This window comes from Pyrgilauda ruficollis, unplaced genomic scaffold (genome assembly GCF_017590135.1).
Source record: "Pyrgilauda ruficollis isolate IOZ18807 unplaced genomic scaffold, ASM1759013v1 scaffold25, whole genome shotgun sequence".
In the NCBI taxonomy this organism is placed as follows: Eukaryota; Metazoa; Chordata; class Aves; order Passeriformes; family Passeridae; genus Pyrgilauda; species Pyrgilauda ruficollis.
In genome coordinates this window covers 16,057,918-16,078,659 of record NW_024523822.1, presented here as the reverse complement: position 1 = coordinate 16,078,659, position 20,742 = coordinate 16,057,918, and the positions used below count along the sequence as shown (strand labels likewise).

The following is a 20,742-nucleotide window of genomic DNA, read 5'->3' as shown; positions in this document are numbered from 1 at the left end:
GGGAATAACTCGCTCTTTGCTGTCTTCTTCTGGTTTCAGAATAAGGCATGAGAAGTCAAAGAAGGGATTTTTCATAATTAAAAAACAGAGGAGAACCTGTTTAAAAAGTTGAACCTGTTTAAAAAAGTGAACCAAACATGTCATTTTCAAGGTAGTATCAATGTAGCTCCAGTTTGACTTGTTTTTGTTGGCAAAGGCACCTTTAGATAGCAAATGTATATAGTGGGAATCAGGAGTCAGTAGGGGCTGCACAACACTCCTCCCTGTACTACCTCACAGCAGTAGGGAAGACCAAAGAAAGTTAGTTCTCATTTTCTTCCTAGGGTAAAATTCTGCTTGATGCTTTGGTTCTCTGCTTGGTTCAAATACTTCCTCACTGTTGGCCCAGCCAGTGTACAACCTTGCTCCTTTTTATTTATAGCATAGCCATGCCCAAAAGATGGAGTCAGAGTTCCACTAGCAAAATCGGGAAAATGTAGATGGCTTGATTTTTTTAACATCTACAATCTACCTGGGGCTGTGTTTCAACATTAACCTAATACTAAAGATTAATCACAAACTGGGAGTGAATGCCTGCAAAGACCGTAGGCAGATGTTTTTTTATAGTTGGACAAAATATTTTTCGGGAGTGATTTAGATATAATTGATAGAAATCTCTGGGGGTTTTTTCCTAATTTTCTGTGATAGTTGGCTGTTAACAGGGATTTGGAAGGCTGAACCATGAAGTACAGAACCATCCTGGGAAATGGTGCTGCTAAACTATAGACATATCTGAATTGCAACAGAATTCATCCTTGATATATCTTAAATTGATTTAATTTGTAAAACCCACAGTCACTGGTTTTCACTCATTTCTTGGCATGATGTTTGAAAATAGGTGGGACTCTGTTTAGGCACCTATGTCAGTTGTACACTTATAGGGGTTGTCCTACCTATGGGAGACCAACTGGCCCTTAAGAACAGTGATTGGCTGTCTAAAATGGCACAAGATACCTGTTTGACATGCCTGTATCTCACAAAGCACCAAAACAATACAGAAAAACAATAGAAAAGGAAGGAGTAGCACGTAAGTCCCTAACAGTAAGGGAGTACCTAACAGATGAAATAATATCTACTCAGAATAAGATATTTCAGGGCTGAGAATTTTTTCTGTGGTGAATTATCATGACAGAGTGAGCCTATTGTGCTAATGGAAATCCTTGGGTGATTTTTCTTCTTGGCTTTTTCTTCCAGGCCGTGCTTTGCTGAGACTTACTGACAAAAAGCTTGAACGAATGGGCATTGCCCAGGAAAGCCTGCGACAGCACATCCTGCAGCAAGTCCTTCAGCTGAAGGTGAGAGAAGAAGTCCGAAACCTCCAGCTGCTTACACAAGGTATGAAAAATATTTTTGATATGGGCAGTTACTGAGATCAGATAGGAGAAGTTTGCCTGAGGGCATAAAAGGTGACTTGATGTTCTTCTACAAGAAATGATGCGTGAAAATGTCTCCTAGATTCCACATGCTTTCCAAGGGGGGATTAAAAGGTGAAACAATGCATAAATAAATAGAGATGCTCAGCTGCCTGTTTTGTGTGATGAACAGGCTCCATCTACAATTTGATGGTGGTCCTTCTTAAATGTCTGCTTACTAAGATGAAAATAATTATGTATGAAGGGCACAGATGGAGGACCTACTGTCTTTAAAAGCATTGTCCATTTTGCATTAATTGTTTACTTTCAGTGTTAGATAAAACACAGTGTTAGATGAAACAGTGTTGTTTCTGTCACCTGTTTTATAGTAAGAGCTGTCAATAGAAAATTACCTGTTAGACTGTTTTTTGCAGATGGCTGATTCCTTCTTCATGTTGCAATAATTTTATTGACTTGAATAGAGTTGCTTTTAATTTTTGCTGCTAAGAAAAAACAAAGCTGGGCTTAATATTAAGTCTAGATTAGAAGACAGAGAAGAAGGAGTAACAAAAAAGGTTATATATATTTTCCAAATGATGTTTAGATGTTTTATGATGACTTTTGGTATTAACTCTCTAGTAATGGCTGTGGTAACATGAAAGAAAAGCATTTTGTGGCACAATATTGTAAAGGAACATTTAGACTTCCTCTACTATATATCTGCAATACTTTCTCAATGTTAAATGTTGTTTGGTAGTCCAGTGGGATAGCATAAACCACATACTTCTGTGGTGTTTTGGTTCAGTGCCTGTTGTATGTCACACTGTATGAAAAAAGCAGAGTTCCTCAGTACATGCAGTGTATTTTTAACAAAATGTCCTTCACACATTACATTATGTTCCTAATTAAGCCTTGCTCACTGTGCTCACAGGGAAAATTCTGATTAGTTGAATAAGCTGCATTTTATCTGAAAGAGCTGAAGTCTCAACTGAATTGTTTCTTCAGGCTTGGTGTCTTGTGGATTGTGATGCAGAGTTTTAGGGTTCCTTTGTTTTTCCATGAGCTGTTAATAGAAGCTCACCTCATCTTGTGTCATGTCATGCTGAAGCATGAATGTCTTCCCCACATGTTTAGAACTCTTATTTTTCCCTTTATCCATTCATCCATTATTCCTACATCCTTTTCTTCAGTGGTGGCCAGGTTCTCTCTTCCACGGCATCTGGAATGTTACTTTGATGGACTGTGAAGTTCTGGTCATCCACCATCGCTGTTATGGGTCTGCTTATGAAAGCTGGGATTTGATTGATATGGGACAATGAAGACACATTAGCTATAAATTTGGATCAGTTGATCACTGCTGTCCAGATAGATTCCTGCATAGACTTATATATGACATTGAGAACTATGTATTTCCTGTGATGTGAATTGTTTCTCTCTGGTTCCCCTCTGGACACATAACTGGGGTATGACTTGGGCTCAGTCAGGCAGCAGTGACTCCCATTTCAAGGAACTCAGGGCAGCATCTTTTGATGCTGCATTCTTTGCCCATGCAGTTGAGGGTACAAGTTTGGACTTTGGTAAGAGAAGGAATAAACATATGCTGGGCTGTGAAGGACAGATCAGCACTGGATGCATGGATGTGTGTTTAATGGAGTCTCTCTCTGCTGTGTAGAGGGAATGTTCTTACACACTCTGGTCTTGCCATAAAGGCAAGACATCGTGTGCTTTGTGAAAGGCAGCACAAGCTTGACAAAAAGCTGGAGCTCTCCAGCTCTGGCTGTCCTCCCCCACAATGGTGTTGGCCATTGTGCTGCACTTCAGAGCCACTCTGATATATCCCTGGGGAAATGGTTGAGTCTGAGAACTTCTGTCAGAAGAATTTATTCCTTGCTTTGCTGGGGTGTATTACAGTGTGACCACGTGAGCCAGTACCCTCCGCTGGTAGTAGGGTGGCTCAGCTCAGAGAGACAAAACACACTGCATTCAAAGCTGTGGTTTTTAGGGTTGGGTGGCCACTGGTGTGACCACCAGCCACAAGAGCTTGTGGTTGCCCTGTGTTCCAGAGCTCAGCTGGGAATGGCTGTGTGAGGGAGCAAGAGCTCTCTGTCCTTGTGGGGAAGAAAACAGTGGCACTAATCCAAACTAGTATCAGTAAAACAATACACAAATACCATTTTAATAAACAAATCTGTAAATGGACCTGATGGACTGTAAAAGTTCTTGTCTGAAAGCCAATAATCTTCATTATTGGTCCACCAATTATCTTCATATCGGTCCACCAAGGATAATATGAAAGCAGGCATCTCCCAGGTGAATAAAAACAGAGTGCTTAAGCAGACTGTTTCTTTTAAAAAGCTAGGGGAACCAAAACTGTTTACTTTCATCTTAAATAGAGCTGAAGTTATGGGCAGAACAGCAGTTTATAAGAACATTACCCTGTGCAGCAAAGCTGTGTTAATTGTATGATTCCAGTGAGTGACAGGATAACAGCAGTACTCTTGTCCCTTATCACCTCATTTGCACCAAGCTGGAGTGTGTGTCCACTGAAAGTGCTTGACGGAAGTACTAAGGTTAAGGTATTATTTCTCAACCACAGTACAACTTGTAAAGCTCTTGGTATGTCAGTTGTTCTCCAAAAGTGGTTCTGTCCCCTTTCCCAGTTTCTCCAAACTGTGTCCACTCATATTTTTATTAACATTTATATGTTCCTGATCCAGGTTGTTAGTGGGGTAGCTGGTTTGGTTTGGTTTGGTTTGGTTTGGTTTTGTAGAACACTTGGAGAACATTTTTTTCTGTGAAAAGCTGTTTCTGCCTTTTGGAAATTGCACTCACAAAGTCCAGATCACACTGTAGCTATTGCTATGCTGTGCCCTGCTGCCCTCCAAAAAAGGGGGAAAAAAGTGCTCTGTCTCTCAGCGCACAGCTCAGGAGACTGGTAGGTGAAAGAAGCTATTAAAACCCATTTCTGAATTAATGTAGCACACAAGCTGGGTTGCAAGCAATGAGGTCCTAATTCAGAACCCATTGATGTCAGCAAAAAGACTTCCACTGACTTTAGTACATACCCCAGTTGAAGCTGGATCGAACAGGGAAAGTTTTAAAAAGCATTATATAATAGCTACCAGATATTTTAAGTGGCTTTGTGTTCTATTGTCTGCAGAGGAAGTTAACCTCATTTTTAAAACTCAATAGCATTCTTGTCTACTCCTGTTTCAGAAAGTGACTTAAAACCATTTCATTCTTCTTCATTCAAGACACACCATCCAGTCTCTTGAAGCCAGAATAGTACGTGATTGTGTAATTGAAGTCTTGTCTTGAGTTTAAGGAAGACTTTTCTTTGGAGCAAGAACTGCCTGATTGCCTAATTGAGGCTATTATTGGTAGAAACACTATTCCAGCCTCCACTAGGATAGAAGGGCACAGGCCCAACTACGGATCTGTGCTTTTTTCACAGACTTAGTGATGTTGAGGAACTAATTTGACAAAATATCTTCCAATGTCTCTTGGGGAGAGCTGCACACTGTTGGAAACACCATTATTATGCTGTTATCACTGTAAGCCTGAGTTGAAAGATCATTTTTTTTATAAAAAGCCTTACATAACTACACTGAGAAGGAAGAAGTTATTCTGAGATTTTTCAATGTGAGTCCTGGTTTGGGCTAGCATAGAAGAGACTGTCCTCAAAGTGGTACAACAGTGCTCTGTGTGTTTCTGTGCAAAGTATCCACAGACAGCAATCTGCTCATAGGGCTGAGCTTGAGAAACATTTCTGGATTTGGATTAAATGCTAACCTGCATTTAGGATGATGTTAGGCCCCCTTCTAAAGTCCTCTCTGAGTTTCATGTAGGGCAAAAGTGCTACTTGAATATACTGCCAGGACAGTATTTCTCCTCCTAGCAACACATGTTAGAATAAAGCTTTGTGCTTCGTTGAAAATCATCTCAGCAGTTGATACCTGTTGAAATTATTTCCTCACTAAGTTTTCTGCTCATCCTGCACTGATGCTCAGTTACTGAAATACATATGTGCCCAATGGGAATCAGTTACACTGATTCCCTCCCTCCCTCCCTCCCTCCCTCCCATTTCCAGCACAGTCCTATTCAAAACCTGTTACAGTGCCCTAGCACTGTATTCTTCCAGGAGGGAAATTAGAGGGCCTTCAGAGTTGCATCTCATCTGCATCTAAATTCAGGAGTGATGCATCCTAATAATAAAGAAATCAGGCAAAAAATGCCATGAGGCCTGCATGGATAAATGAGGAGCTCCTGGGAAAGCTTAAACACAAAAAGGAAGCCTTACAGAGACTAGAAGCAAGAACAGGTAGCCTGGGAGAAATGCGGAGAAAGTTAGGAGCAGGAATCATGTTAGGAAAGCTAAAACTCTGATAGAATTAAAGCTGGCCAGAGATGTCAGCAGCAACAGGAAAATGTTCTATAGGTGCACCAGTGATAAAATGAAGACTAGGGTGAATGTGGGTCTTGTCCGGAAGAAAATGGGAGATATAGTTACCAGAACATGGAGAAAGCTGAGGTACTCAACAAATTTTTTGCTTCAGTTTTCACTGGCAAGTTCTCCAGCCACACAGAGCAAAGGCAGGGGCTGGGAGAATGAAGAACCTGTTATAGGAGATCAGGATCAAGTACATCTAAGGAGACCTGAAGGTGCACAAGTCTATGGGACCTGATGAGGTGTATCCACAGGTCCCAAGGGACAGATGAAGTGGATACGCCGCTTCTGTATTTGAGAAGTTGTGGCAGTCCAATGAAGTTCCAGTGATGGGAACGCTAATTTTTTTAAATGGAATAAAGGAAGACTGGGGAAACTACTGGGTGGTCAGTCTCACCTCTGTGCCCAGAAAGATCATGGAACAGATGTTAAGGAAACTTTTCTATCCAACCACTCTCAGGCAGTCACACTCTCACTACCAGAGATTTCAGTGCTGGAAGCAGTGCCCCTCCACAGTGGTTGGCTCCAGAATGATGTGTGCACAACTTGATTCCCTACACACACACCCCACTGTCACGGGCAAACAAGGTTTCCTTACCCCTCAGCCCAGAGTTTCTCACAGCAGAGTCTCAGACCTCTGAATTCTTTAAGTAGCTTTATCATGGTACAGCAACAAAATAACAGCACAAGCTGCTGCTTTGGAACAAAGGAAACCCTGGGCCCTCTTGCCTCAGGCTTCTTCCACCCAGAGCTCAATCTGCGGCTCTCACTGCAGCTGCTCACCGAGCCATCTGTACTGAATGTATTCCTTAACACAGATCCTTCTGGAAACTGTGCTAAGGCACACAGGAAGTAAGGATTTGTGTCAGCCAACACAACATCACTAAGGGCAAATTGTGCCTGACAAATTTGATGACCGTCTGTGATGGGGTTGCAGGGCTGATGGCAAGGAAGGAGCAACTGGTATATCAAACTGGACTTGTGCAAAGCATTTGAGACTGTCCCACATGACATCCTATCCTTTTCTTTAAATTAGATTTAAATTAGAGAGACATGGGATGGATGGATGGATGGATGGATGGATGGATGGATGGATGGATGGATGGACATGGTTTTGATGGATGACTCAAATGGATAAGGAATTGGCTGGATGGTCACACTGAAAGAGATGTGGTCAATGGCTCAATGTCCCAAGTGGAGACAGGTGGTGAGGGTCATTCATCAGGGCTTGGCACTGGGACTGGCGCTGTTTGACATCTTTTGTCAGTGGCATTGACAGCAGGATCCAGTGCACCCTCAGCAAGTTTGCCATAGACCCCAAACTGTGTGGTGCTGTTGACACTCTGAAGGGAAGGGATCCACCTAGAGAGACCTGGTCAGGTGGAAAGGTGGGTCCATGCAATCCTCATGATAATCAGCGAGGTCAAATGCAAGGTCCTGCAGCTGGGTTGGGACAATCCAAAGCATAAACGCAGGTTGGGTGAAACATGGATTGAAAGCAACCCTGGGGAGAAGGGCTTGGAGTGTTGGTTAATGAGATGCCCAACATGAACTGGCAATGTGCACTTGTGGCCCAGAGAGCCAAACATGTCCTGGGCTGCATCAAAAGCAGTGTGACCAGCAGGTCAAGGAAGGTGATTCTGTCCTCTGCTTTGTTCTCATGAGACCCCACCTGGAGTGCTGCATCCAGCTCTGAGGCCCCAAAGAAGGACATGGACCTGTTGGAGTGAGTACAGATGAGGGCCATGAAGATGATCAGAGGGATGGAGCACCTCTTCTATAGAGACAGGCTGTGAGAGTTGGTATGGCTCAGCCTGGAAAGGCTGTGGAGAGACAAGACATTACAGCAGCTTTCTATAGTACCTAAAGGTGACCTAAGGAGCTGAAGAGGGACTTTTCAAGGGCAAGGATAGGACAAGGAGTAGTGTCCTCAGACTGAAAGACAGTAGGTTTAGATAGGATATGAGGATGAAATTCTTTACTGTGTAGGTGGTAAGGCATTGGAACAGGTTGCCCCAAGAAGCTGTAGCTGCCTCATCCCTGGAAGTATTCAATGCCAGATTGGAACCTGGTCTAGTGCAAGTTGTCCCTGCCTATGTCAGGAGTGTTGGAACTGGATGACCTTTAAGGTTCCTTCCAGTCTAAAATATTCTGTGATTTTATAACTGAGCAAATAACAAGTGAGAGTCTTGTGTTCTAGTGTTGGAATTGACTGGGTTTTAGAGGATCTTTGTAGCAGAAACATTGTAGCCTTCAGGATATGTGTGGTGAGTAAGTCAGGACCTTGAAACCCACCTTAACAGAAGTGTTTTACTAGGATTTTGGCAGCATTATCAGCCTGTTAGTACTAAAGGCAGGTTTGATGAAAATTTGGCATGGAACCCTCCCAGTGTATCAGAAGCATGATGCCACTTCCTGTTTGCCCTATCTGCTTTGTCCATATGGATATCAAAGCTGGGAGGAACCTGAGCACTGTCATACCAGGTTTCATCACTACACGTGAGATTTATTGTCATTTTCCAAAATCAAAACTTTAAAGTACTAGACTCAGTCCCGTCTTCTGCTTTCCCACATAATAAGACCTTTCCTGCTGTGGTGGCTCCAGTAAACAGCATGAATGATTTGGAGTTACACACCTGGCTGAAAAGGGGCTTGAGTGGTCAGAAATTCTGAGAACGTGGGAACTTGCCAAGCACGGGACTAAAGGTCAACAAGTTAAGAGAAAGCAATTGCAGCTTGCTGTCCCCCTTCTGTAGACTTTATGGATCCTGTGGTATCTGAACTGTTACTGCCTACTGTCCTTCAGGTTCCTTGAAGAAATGTTTCTTGAGATCAGCACATTTCTTTGTTACTCCTGCAAAGAAGTACATTCTGTGTACATTCTGGACTCAGGGTTTTGGCATCCAAGGGACCTTGGTTTCATATACCTGTGGTGTTTCAAGGCCTGCAGCATTTGAGGTCTTGACTGTCTGTCTTCTTACCAGACATCACTTTTGTTTTCATTTTTTTGATTTCATCTTTTTCTTTTGCCTAACCCTGAAGCTTCCAGCTAGTCAGGAAGGGCCTTTCTTCCTGAAGCACAAAGTACTATGCAACTGTTTCTTGCATATACTGCATACATGGCATCTATCTAAGGCACAGAAAAAAATACTTGCCCTTTCAGAAGATCTCCAGCAAGCTTAATTCCTAGCCAGTTTCTTTTGCTCTGTGCTCTTGTTATGCTGCAAAATGTCTGAGAGACCTTGTGAGTTGAACACAAAGTCTATCATGAAAGCACTGTCAGAAATTACCCAATAACAGTAGTTCATCCCTTATCAGAGTGTGAAAACTGTGTTCCAGAACTCAGCATGCTAAATTGCCTGATTACAGGTAAAGAAATCTTAACCTTCTTCTCAATATAGGTTTATTTTCACTAAATGTCCATATCCCTTTTACTCCTTTCTATTGTATGTCCTTTTTTCCTGTACAACTGCAGGAATCATTGCACTTCTTCTTAACACTGCTTTCCAAGACTGTAAAATGACTTTGCTACCACCCATTAGACTACAAAAGAGCAGTCTTTGTTGTATTTTTCCCATTCCAGTCAAGGACGGTTTCAGCACTTAACAGAGGATGTAGCTCTGGAATCAGAAGCCGTGGCTGTTCATGAGAAGCTTTTCAGACTTTAGGAACTGTAAAGATGTCTGAAAATATTTTTTTCAGGTTACAAGTTTGCACTGAAGGGTTCTGTATGGTATTAATTTGTTTTAGCTGAAACACAATATTGTATGTGGAATGTGTATCTGAGCAAAGATAAAATATCTAATATACATGCATCAGTGATGATAAATATCAAATTCCATCTATGGCTTCAGTTACTTGAATTTCAAGTGTCTGGCTTCTAACCTGAAGAATATACTTTGCAACGCAGTCAATGGTCCCTGGCAGACCATTGCATTGCTCTGGTACTTTTAGTTACCTTTAAGCTATTGCTGTGATGCTAATATATATTCATATCAAATAACCAAGTGATTCAGCTGACAGGTAAAATAAGTTCCAATACACTGGACAATACATTGTAATGCACTGTGGATAGGTTTAGCACAGAATTGTCCTTCAATATGTGTAGTATATTAGTTTGGAATATGAATAAGGAAACACAGGACCTATGAAATTTTTATCGATGAACTTGTCTGGCAAGATTTTAGCTGTATAATATTATTATGTGTATAATATTATTATGTATAATATTATTATTATTATATTATTTTTATGTGTTTCTATAAATAGTATTGCAACTCATTCTACTGGTAATATAGCATTAGCTGTTTTGTATGACTGCAAGATCATGATTGCAATTGTCTGCTTTTCTTGTTATTTTATTGATGTTGATGTGGTTTTTTTCATTCCAGCTTTTCAAATTCCTCAGAAGTCAGCCTACTGGTCAGTTTGGTCTGGAATGTTTAGTCCTTCTGAACTAGTGCATACCCAATACTGTCTTGCATGTTTGGTGAATATATATATATATTACATACATATAAAAACATATATATGTATGTATGTATGTGTGTTATATATATATATATATATATGTGTGTATTTTCTCACTCATGTGTAAATTGGAAAGAGAAAAAACAAATTTTCTCAAAGTTTATTTAAAAAAGTAAACTATTGCTGTTTGTGCTGCAGCCAGCCATGGAAGACTTTTAGCTAAATAGGAAAGCTTTCAACAGTCAGTCTGTTATTCAACAACAGCTGTTTGTGATCAGTGCCAGTGGAAATCACTTGTTTTCACCCATTCAAAAAGAACAGGCTGGTAAAAGGGATTCCAGGAATAGGTACAGTCTTTCACACAAAGTTTAAATAAATCATATTGTAAGATGGTGCAATTTACAATGTAACATAATTATAATTTCTAATGAGATTTTTCCAGAGATCAGACACAGAATAAAATTAGGATTGATCATAGAATGGTCTTGGTTGGAAGGGACCTTAAGACCATCTAGGTTCAACCTTCTTGCCATGCAGGCACATCCATCTTCCACTAGCCCAGGTTTCTCAGAGCCCCATCCAATGTGTCCCTGAATAACTCCAGGGATGGGACATTCACAGCTTCTCTGAGCAACTTGTTCCAGTGCCTCACCACCCTCACAGTAAAGAATTTCTTCCTTATGTTCAATCTAAAGCTACCCTCTTTTTGGTCTGAAGCCACTACCCCTTGTTCTGATGCTCCATGCCTTTGATAGTTGTTTTATAAGAGAACTGAGGAAATCAGAGTCCTAACTATACTTCTGACCCCCTAGAAAGTACATGGAAATTTTCACTGCTATGCTTCTGTTTCAATCCTGTCTTTTTCAATTTTTTTTTTTGGTTTTTTTTTTTTTCTTTTTTTTTTTTTTTTGTTTTTTTTTTTGTTTTTTTTTTTTTTTTTTTTGTTTGTTTTTGTTTTTTGTCAAACTGAGTGTATAGCATTGGGAATAAGAAGACAAGAAATGTCATTCTCAGTTGGATCCAGTATGGATCCAGTATCCCTCTGTCTCACTACTTGGCATCTAACAGCAGTAGGTGATGTTTAGGCCGATCCCCAGATCCCATTCCCTCTCTATGGTCCCATTCCCTTGGGCTCTCCAGCATTCAGAATTGTTGTATTTGGAAGAGTATTGCCCTGCCTAATTCTTTAGTATCCATTGAGAATCTGTCTCACAGTCTTAAAAAGCAAGTTATTTGCAAGAAGTTTTTTACAAACTAAAATATCATCACTGGCAACCTCAGTGGTGACAAAAGTGCCAAAGCCTAATTTGGCATGCCTTCAGTTGGGTGCTTCTGCCTTCCACAGAGACTCTAAGCGATCCTACTGTCACGTTCATGCAGTGGTAGCTGCACATCCTCTGTATTTGAGATGCAGCAGTCACACCTCAGATGCATCAGATGAATTACACCTGTTGCTCTCCATCGATTATTACAGACACTTGGAATGGCTGGCTGATACATTTGTCTACACAGTAGATGACTGAATGTGGATCAGATAAATTCCCACTTGCTAAGCCTAGATGCAAACTCCTACGCTAGGAAAAACAATGGATGAATTGCCCTCCTCACTCAGATGAGTTTTGGTAACATCATCTTGCTGATTTTATGAAACTGGTATTGCTGTGCCTACATGAATGTGTCCTGTTTGTAAAGTGTTTCACAATATTGGCAGCTCCAACAAACACGAAAGTCACTTAAAGCTTTTTTGAAAATGTAGAATGAAGTTTTGCTGTTTTGAATCCCTGAAGGTGAGTGTTGCCATAGAGTTCAAAAGCATTTTTCTTCCTGTTGTTACTAGCATTTATGGCCTGTGCAATAAAAATTTCTAATTACTGGAAAGATTCAAGAGAGGCAGGAAAAAACCCTCTCCTTTTTATGCCTTTGTGAAGTTGATTTTCTGTGTTGTGTAAAAAGAACCTGTTTTATTTAAAAGCTTCTCTTTTTCTTCATTCACATTCTTTAAAAGCTTTTCTGTATTGTAATTTTAAAAATGAATGTGGTTCTATTCAAATAAAAGTTTACTTTTAATGGCATTTATGCTTCATATGGTAGAGCACCTTCATTTACTTAGTTATACATAGGCAGTCAGCAGTGTTATGAACTGTTTCGTTTTTACTAAGCAGTATGCAGATCTCTGGCATATTCCACAAAGGAAAGGGGTGGGTTATTTTAAAGCCTTTATTTGACTTGATCATAAAGCATGGTTACTAACCTAGTGTTTTATGACATGCTCAAGTATGATTAATAATTTTAACTATGCTGGTTCCCCCATAAGATCAATATTATAGAATTTTTCCAGTCACCATGTCAATGTATTTTAATTGAAATTGATTTCCTATAAAATAATAAATTGAAGCCTATTAACAATGGTCTTGTGGTCCTTGACATTCAAGTTCTGACTTCTAACAAAATTCTGAACAGTTTTTAAAAAATACATTATTTATCTTTATACAGCATAAGTACTCATGAAGCACCTGTAGTTTTTTTGGTGTTAATTCCAGTAGATGACAGCATAAATACAGCAGCCTTAATTTGAAAAAGGAATGTCAATGAAAATGTGGCAGAGAATTGTTGTTTTTAAAACAACTTATTTCTCCGTTGGCAGTTCGGCTACAGCTCTATTGTATGATCTTAAAATTGAAAAGTATTTTTATCAGTAAAAGTGCATGCCAGTCACATGAATTATTAGAAATTAGCTATACAAAGAAAAGATGCTTTGAGAAAATCTGTAGTGAGCAGCTCTGTAAGAACTTCTGTTTTTCCAAAGGTATCACCTGGAGGGTATTGAGTCAATCTTTGATTCTTTTTCTCAGGGTCAGAGTGATAAGTTGAGTTTTAGGCAGTTTGTACTTGGCAGTACCACAGTTCTGAAGCTACTGAATCCCACTAAGTTTTCGCCCACATCTTAGAGTTTATTCTTGGTTAAGTTTATCCACATTGTTGGAAGAGTTTGTTTATGTATATTTGGCTTAATCGGTGGCTTCCACCTGAAGACAACCTGATTAGAAAATACTCAGGGTCAGGAATGGCATAGTGTGTTATATCCAGCCAGCCTGGTATAACATGTCAGGACTCTGACTTGGCATACTTGTTCAGCTGCACAAGAGGGCTGGGTCTCTTTCCTCAAGAACTAGAGATAAACAAGTTAGAGACTTTTGTATGTGAGCAAAAAGGTATATCAAGGTTCTCTTGCAAGCTTGGCCACAGTCTGAAGGCATGTACATTGACATGGTCTTGGAGTTTTGAATCCTCTCTGCAAGAAAGAGGATTCACATCTTCCCAGTCCATTTGTCTGGCACACCCAGCTGCCATCAGCTGGCAGTTCACGAAATGAGTTGGGGTTGAAGCTGTTCCAACACCTGGACCTGGAAACAAGTAATTTTGTCATATTATTTCTTTAGTGAGACCAGTTAAGAGGCTTACTTCTGGTCGCATCAGTCAGCAGACTTGTTTTTCCACATTGAAAGTGCACTGTTGTGTAGGACTTTCAGGAGCTGGATTTTGAGAGAAAGATCTTAAAGAAAAAAAGGTCTTGCACAGCAAAAGGAAGGAGATTCTTACTGATTTTGCCATCTTCAGTGATGCAAAGCTTCTGTTCTTAGAGTTTACTCTCCAAAGTCCTCTAAGTCCTCCAAAGTCCTGTGGTTTTTGTTTTGTTTCCACTTTGGCATATGTCAGAGGTAGAGATGGAGAGAGAGAGAGAGAGTGGTGATCACATTTCCTTCATTCTTTAAAGTGTTAGGTAATTCCAGTCTTCCTTAGGAATAAAGAGGAAAGCCTTCTTTCTTACTCTATTTCTTTTGGTTTTCATTCCTTTAAGAACTCCTGAGGAACTGAGGATTGTTGTTAAAGTTGGACCAAGAAATTAGTATCTCCTGCTCTAGTTTTATTTTATTTATTTTCCTGTAGTCTAAATGTTTAGAGGGCTGATTAGACTACAGTTGTCTGCTGAAGAGTTTCTTTACTTTGTTCCAGAGAGTGTAGCTATGTGAAACACTTTTCAGCAGTTCCTTGTAATTTTCTGTCATGGGGTGCCAGGATAGTCCAGCTGTATTTTATGAGTATTTAAAGAATATTGGATGGTGGAAGGAGCAATCATCTTAGACAATGGACCAGCTTTTAAAAATATCAGGCAATTAAGGATGCAGATAAACCTTTCAAAATTCCCTACACTGATCACTCCCACTGTGACAACAGTTATAATTCTCAGTCTAAACTTGAAAGACTTTGAAGCAAACAATGTATTTCAGATGAAGGAGATAGGAGAGAGGGAAGGAAGGATACTTCTACCTCTAAAGCTCCACTGATAAATCAGTTGTCACCTGGGTAGGTTCTGAACAGATCTTTCTCTAGATTCCAGAGCTGATTTTATGCCCATCTGCATGGCTCCCATCCATTCTGTTACAGCAGTTGACTGTGACACTAACTACTGATAGTGCTGACTTTTGTATGTCTCTGCTTAAACCTGGAAGGTTCTGAGGGTCATCAAAAGGCAGCAAGCCCTTACAGCCCATCAAGGTAATGAATGTCCTTTTGCTAGGATGTATCTTCATACATTGAGACACCTATGAGCTTTTTTGTCTTTTTCTAGAAATGTTTCCTTTAGGTGTGGAGGTTTATCTCAGATTGCATAATAAAAATTGTGGTTTATTTTCTTCTAATCCTAATAAGCTCTTTCCCAGTGAATTATTATTTTTTACTGATATTTGCTTCCTAGATTTGTTTGTTGGTAAGTTTTCTCTCTCCCTTCTTAAATATCAGCTGCTGCGATAAGCACTAAAATGTGTGACTGTTGCTTTGTCAGCAACTCATGTTTTCCTCTATTATACTGTTACTGCTGTTCTTGACAACTTTTTGGTTCTCTCTAGTATTGGAAATGTCACTGTGGGAATTTTACTTTACTTCTACATGGCTTAGCTGATCACAGGATAATCTGGTATGAGAATATGTGCTTTACAGATTTATTTACCATTTTCTTTTGATCCAGATGGTCAGAGCCCAGGCTATTTAAGTGAACAATGAAAATAGATGCTGGGACAAGAAGAAAACTCCTTTTGTCAGAGATGTCTCTAGAAATTAGGAGCACCTAAAGATAGTATCTTCCTTAAGTTTCTACTGCTTATAATTAATTTGACTAGAGTCTTTGGGAAAGTCTTTAGCTGACTTAAAACTGATCCTTACTCCTCGTGCACACATTCTGTACCAATTCTAGCACAGTAAACAAATAGCAAGAGTAGCTACTCTGCTAAGAAGAATATAAATTTATGTCTACCACCAGCTATGATTTGGTTTTATCCCAATTATCTCCCTTTGAAAATTGGAGACCTCAACTTTGCTCTTGGTTCTGTGTGGGCAAACGAAAGAGTAATGCTCCATTGATTGCAGAGAAATTGAAGCTAGTGAAAATGAGAACAGGATCAACCCCATTTTTCCTCTACAGCATAAGACTGTAAAGCCCATTCAAATCAATGAAAAGTACCAATGACTTTGTTGACCTTTGGATCAAATCCATAAACCTTTTCATAACTTAAAACCACAAATACAGAAACATAAGGGTTCTACTCTCTAACCCAGCATAGATCTTTGTCAAATTGAAAAATATGATTTCTTGCCAGTTTTATTGTATCAAAAATGCAATTTTGATATTTTATTATATTTAGAAGTTTTTTTCTTAACTATATAAGATGTATTTTTCACTTGGTCTCAAAATCTCCTTTGACGATGTGTACTGCCTGTTATTTGCAATCCTAATTTCATAATCACTGCTGGAAATGAAAGTAAAAGCTGCACTTTTATCTTTATACTTTATAGTCATGCTCAATGCTAAAATGCCATAATCAAAGATAAAAACTATTATACTGTCTTTTATCTTAAGCAGTTTCTAGAGTCTTTATTGCATCTTGCCTTATCCAGCTAAACTTTGGTGTCCAGTTGAACTCATGGTTCACATTCCTCAAATAATCTACAAAGAACAAAACCCACCCCCAGAGATAATCTGTGCCCTTCTAAAACTGGTGCCCATGATAGGTCCAATATATTGCCCTCTAGAACTTCCTGTCTCTGTAAGATGGAGGACTTGCCATTTAATTCAGGACACCTAAATTTAATAGAGGTAAAAGTAAGCAGTAGCTTTTCCTGCTTTTTGCTTTTCAGAATCAAGAGTGTAACAAGTGATGTTCCCACTGCTAATTTGACAGAAAACTAGCACTGCCTTAGTATAGTAATTTTATTTCTTTACCTGTATCTGTTAGCAACATCTGGTTATGCTATGCCTTTAAGTTGCACTTTTTTCTGCAAGTGATAACATCATCTTTCATATTCTATTACTTTTTATTAACTTTTTTTTTAATTAAGCCTAATTACTATTCACTGGTAGAATCAAAGCAACATTTAGGTGTTCACAGATGAACATTTAAGGAGTTGCATGTTCTGGGTTAAGATTTTTGGGGTTTTTTTTAGTTGTAATTTAAATAATCCTTTAGTCAGAAGCAGACATGGATGCATTTTATATATTGTCTTGGGATAGGTTTATAACTTACCTTCACTTCAGCAATTTTTCTCAGACATGAGTGTTTTAATAACTGCAGTTAAACAGATCTTAGTCCTCTGAGTTCTTTCATCTGGATATGGTTGAGCCTGATATAAATACTAAATAAGTTTTTTGGGGTTGGTTTTTTTTTTGTTTTGTTTTGTTTTTTGTTTGGTTGTTTTTTTGTGGATTTGCTGCCTCTGTGGAGCTGATCCAGTCTTAGACAGGAAGGCTAGGTCCAGGCCGAGAGCCCCAGATGGAATGCCCACTAGGAACTGAACTTTTACCTTTTCATTCAGAAAACTTACTGAACTCTTCTTTGAGGGCATAGTTTCAATTAAATAGAAAAGCCAGTAAAATTTATCAGAAATGGAATAGTGATACAGAAGGGTGACTGAAAAAAACAAGCTTCTTCATATGTCCTTTTTTTGGGCTTTCTTTGTCTCCTTTAAAGCTCTCTTGCATTCTCATGCAGCTCATTCTTTTTATTGAATACTAAAGCCTTTACCATCTGCCAAAAGGTTTTATTTTGGGGTTTCCTCTTATGTGGGAGGGTGATTTCCTCCTTCCCTTCATGCTAGCTTCATTGCTATCTTTAGGACTCGGAGCCTACTGGAGACCTTCCTGTCTCCTTTTTATTGCACAGTCTCCTCCTTCTGTGCTGCAAGTTCCTGCTCCCAGGGGCAAAGAAGAAAACAAGAGCTGAAGCTGTCTTTTTGAGCTGCCTGGCTGATGCCAACAGCTTTTGTTTTAAACACAGGAGTCCAGTTCCTGGAGTGCAGGGCTGCAGGGACTCCTCACCACCTTCCTGGGGTGGGTGATTTTAGGAACAGCTCCTGAGCAAAGGCTGTGTGCAGCCTCCCTGTGCTTTGGCTGCAGAGTGCAGTGGCTTCTGAAAAAAGGTGCTGTAATCTGTAGCATTTACTCTAAAAGCAGTTTATCCCTCTCTATTTGTTAGTCTTTCACCTCAGCACATTAATCCAACCTGTTCTGCCATTGTTAAGACATCTGTAGCCAGAGCCCTGTAGTTTCTTCCTCTTATGGGAACTTTAGATGTTTATTTTTTCTATGAACGTATCGATTTCCTATCTTTACCTTCCTTGTGCTGCAGAGAAAAAGAAATGAAATTGAAGGTATTATATTTGCAGAGGGATAGAATTACATCTTTTTTTTTTTTTTTTTTTAATTTCTGAGAGCAAAATAAAGCAGATGGCAGTCTGGGTTTTTCAGTATAGGTCTCAAGGCTGCAGGGAATACATACAGCTGTAGTGGGATGTGAGTATCCAGGTGCTGAGCCATGAACACTGCAGAAGAAGGCTGTGAGCCCTGGTCATGTAGCTCCATTTAAACCTTTGCTGTGGAGCTCTTCAAAGTACCTGCCATCATCTCTCCTTGAAGGAGATGCTACATGGGGGAAACAAAGGCTCCTGCCTTTTCTCTTCAGCCGCTGCCTGCTGGGAGTGAGAGCAGTCTCTGTCTGAGGATTGTGCAGTCCTGTTGCTGCCTGTCCTAATTCGCTGTACAGCTGAGCCTGTGACTGGAGGCAGTGTGAATGTGGAAGGCACAGGGAGTTGTGCTGGTGTCAGATCACCTCCTGAGGGCTCTGCCAGGATCCATATCAACCAAATTATGCCTCTTTTTGAGTGCATTTCTGGCACTCCTTTTTTGATATTTTAGTTAATCACTGGCATTACACCAAACAGCATGTCAGGTAGTAATAGGAATGTAATATTATTTTATTTGTGATTAGCTCATCTCTTGGGCTCTGAGATGTTCTAATTTCTGCCCTTCCATCATCACCCAGGTTTCTTTGGAGCTCTATATTTTGGTTTATTTACTCTCCCTCTGTAATTGAAAACTTTATACTGTTGATCACCATGAAAAATTTTCAGTGCTTAAAAATAAATGGTCCATTTTCCATCCCTTCAGTGCATTTAGTTTTTTCTGACTGCAGAAATATAATACAAGGTTGAAATGTGGATGAGGAGGATGAGGGTGACCCAGGGTATTACCTAAATGCCTGATCTACAGATAAAAAGCAGTGCTGGGATTTCTGTTTGGGAAAGTGCCAGAAAAACTGCCTAGTTCTTAGCACTGCCTATTTTAATGACATTCAGTTCCAAACTCCAGGTACAGCATTGCACAGAGAGGTCAGTGGTGCCCATTTCTAGCAGTAGAATGGTGCAACATAACAGCCTGAGATGACATTCTCCTGGAAAATAAGAGGGCTATGGGAAAAAATTTCAAGCAGTAGACACATGTATCTCATCATTTAGAGAGCAAGGCTTTGTGCTTCTGATTAAATGCAGGTTTCCATGTTCTCCCTGTCACAGATGCACACACATGCACATACTCTAATTGGATAAAACTGTAAACAGTAAATTAAGGATATGATTAAAAATTAAACAGCCACTGCAGAAACCATCAGTAGTAAATGCTTATTAACTTACACATAACAGCATGCTGGTGTGATAGCTTCAAATTGCCTGCTGAAACTGATTTGCAGCAAATAAGGCCAGCTTTCTGAAAGATATTTCTGGGTTTCAGTAATCAGACCCTCAACTCTGATTGCTTGGTTTTTTCCTTCACAATTTTTGCCAGCCTTTTTTAAGCAACTGATAATGTGCCTGACTTTCTTTAACTGCAGTGGGTGATGTACTTAATCTTTTGCTTCTGCTGCTTAGTGGAATGAGTCAGTATGGGTCTGATCCAGCTTTGTCCTCTCTCATGCATTGCAAGACTTCTGTGATTTGCCTGTGTTTTTTAGGGCTTCACCAGAGCCTCTGTCCATTCTAGGACCCACCTTGCTGGCTGTTTATGTGCACACTGCATGAAAAGCTGGAGGGCAAAGTGGATTTATACAAATTCACTTGCCCTTCTGTACTAGTTTGAAAACAAACCAGTGGGAGATTCCAAGTCAGAACTACAATTAAGTAAGCAAATTAAAATAAAAGCAGAAAACACTGGCTTAAACTGACAGACTCAGGATACAACTTGACACCCTGTTTGTCAGGGTGGTGGTAGCTGTCCAATTACATGATGGCTGCAGTCCTGTTGAAGTGATAGATGTGGTTCTATTGAAGCAGTGATCCTTTAGAAGGGTCTGGTCTTCCTCTGAAGGTGCACTGGTGCTTATGTAGCTCTTGTCCTCTGGGAATCCAGTCGGTAAGGCTGCCTGTGGTGTCCTAAGCCACAGATTGTAACCAGGTAGGAATGCTTGATTCCTCCCCCTGGGCAGAGCATTTCACACTGGGGTGATGTAATTTTATGAGTCATGCAGTAAGACTCAAAGGCCCATTAGCAGAAGATACACCCCTCACCCCCCTCAAGGGAGTTATCAGGGATGGGTCATGGAAGAGATAAAGAGCACTGCCCCACCTGGTTTCAACAGCTTATAAAGATGGCGATAGAATACACAGGTTTGGTTACATCTTACATTGTAACCTAAGACACCATCCAAGTGCCACATCCATGCGTGCACACCTGGGATCTCCAGACCAGCTCCACCATGCATGGCAGAGGCTGCAGTTTCTGGAAGGGGCATCCTTCCAACTCCATGGGCCCTTTCCATCTCATCTCATAACATCTATGCCCTACACATGGAGTCCATTGTGTTGGATGACAGGTTGTTTGGCCATCCTACATTGTGAGAATTAGCATGTTTCCAGCCAGAGCAAGGGATTCTCACGAGAACTTTCACAGCCTTTGTCGAACACCAGCAGCTCAATGTTTAGGGGAAAGTTGAAACGAGGTTTAAAAACCTCTCAAAATTGGGACTAATCTGGAGGGATAGAGAAAAGCAGAATCTTTTCCAGTGAGCTGTGACTTCTTGGATTTTTGCTTTACAGGTGGGTTCCGTAATATGG

General features: G+C 40.1%; 1 protein-coding gene across 1 annotated transcript in view; it reads left to right on the top strand.

Annotated features, from left to right (window-relative positions):
• The window catches only part of SAMD12 (sterile alpha motif domain containing 12), a 176,316-nt gene that overhangs the window by 81,879 nt on the left and 73,695 nt on the right, over window positions 1-20,742 (top strand). The window contains exon 4 of the mRNA XM_041470684.1: window positions 1,234-1,374. Within this exon, the coding sequence (XP_041326618.1) occupies window positions 1,234-1,374 (141 nt within the window). The remainder of the gene's footprint in view (window positions 1-1,233; window positions 1,375-20,742) is intronic.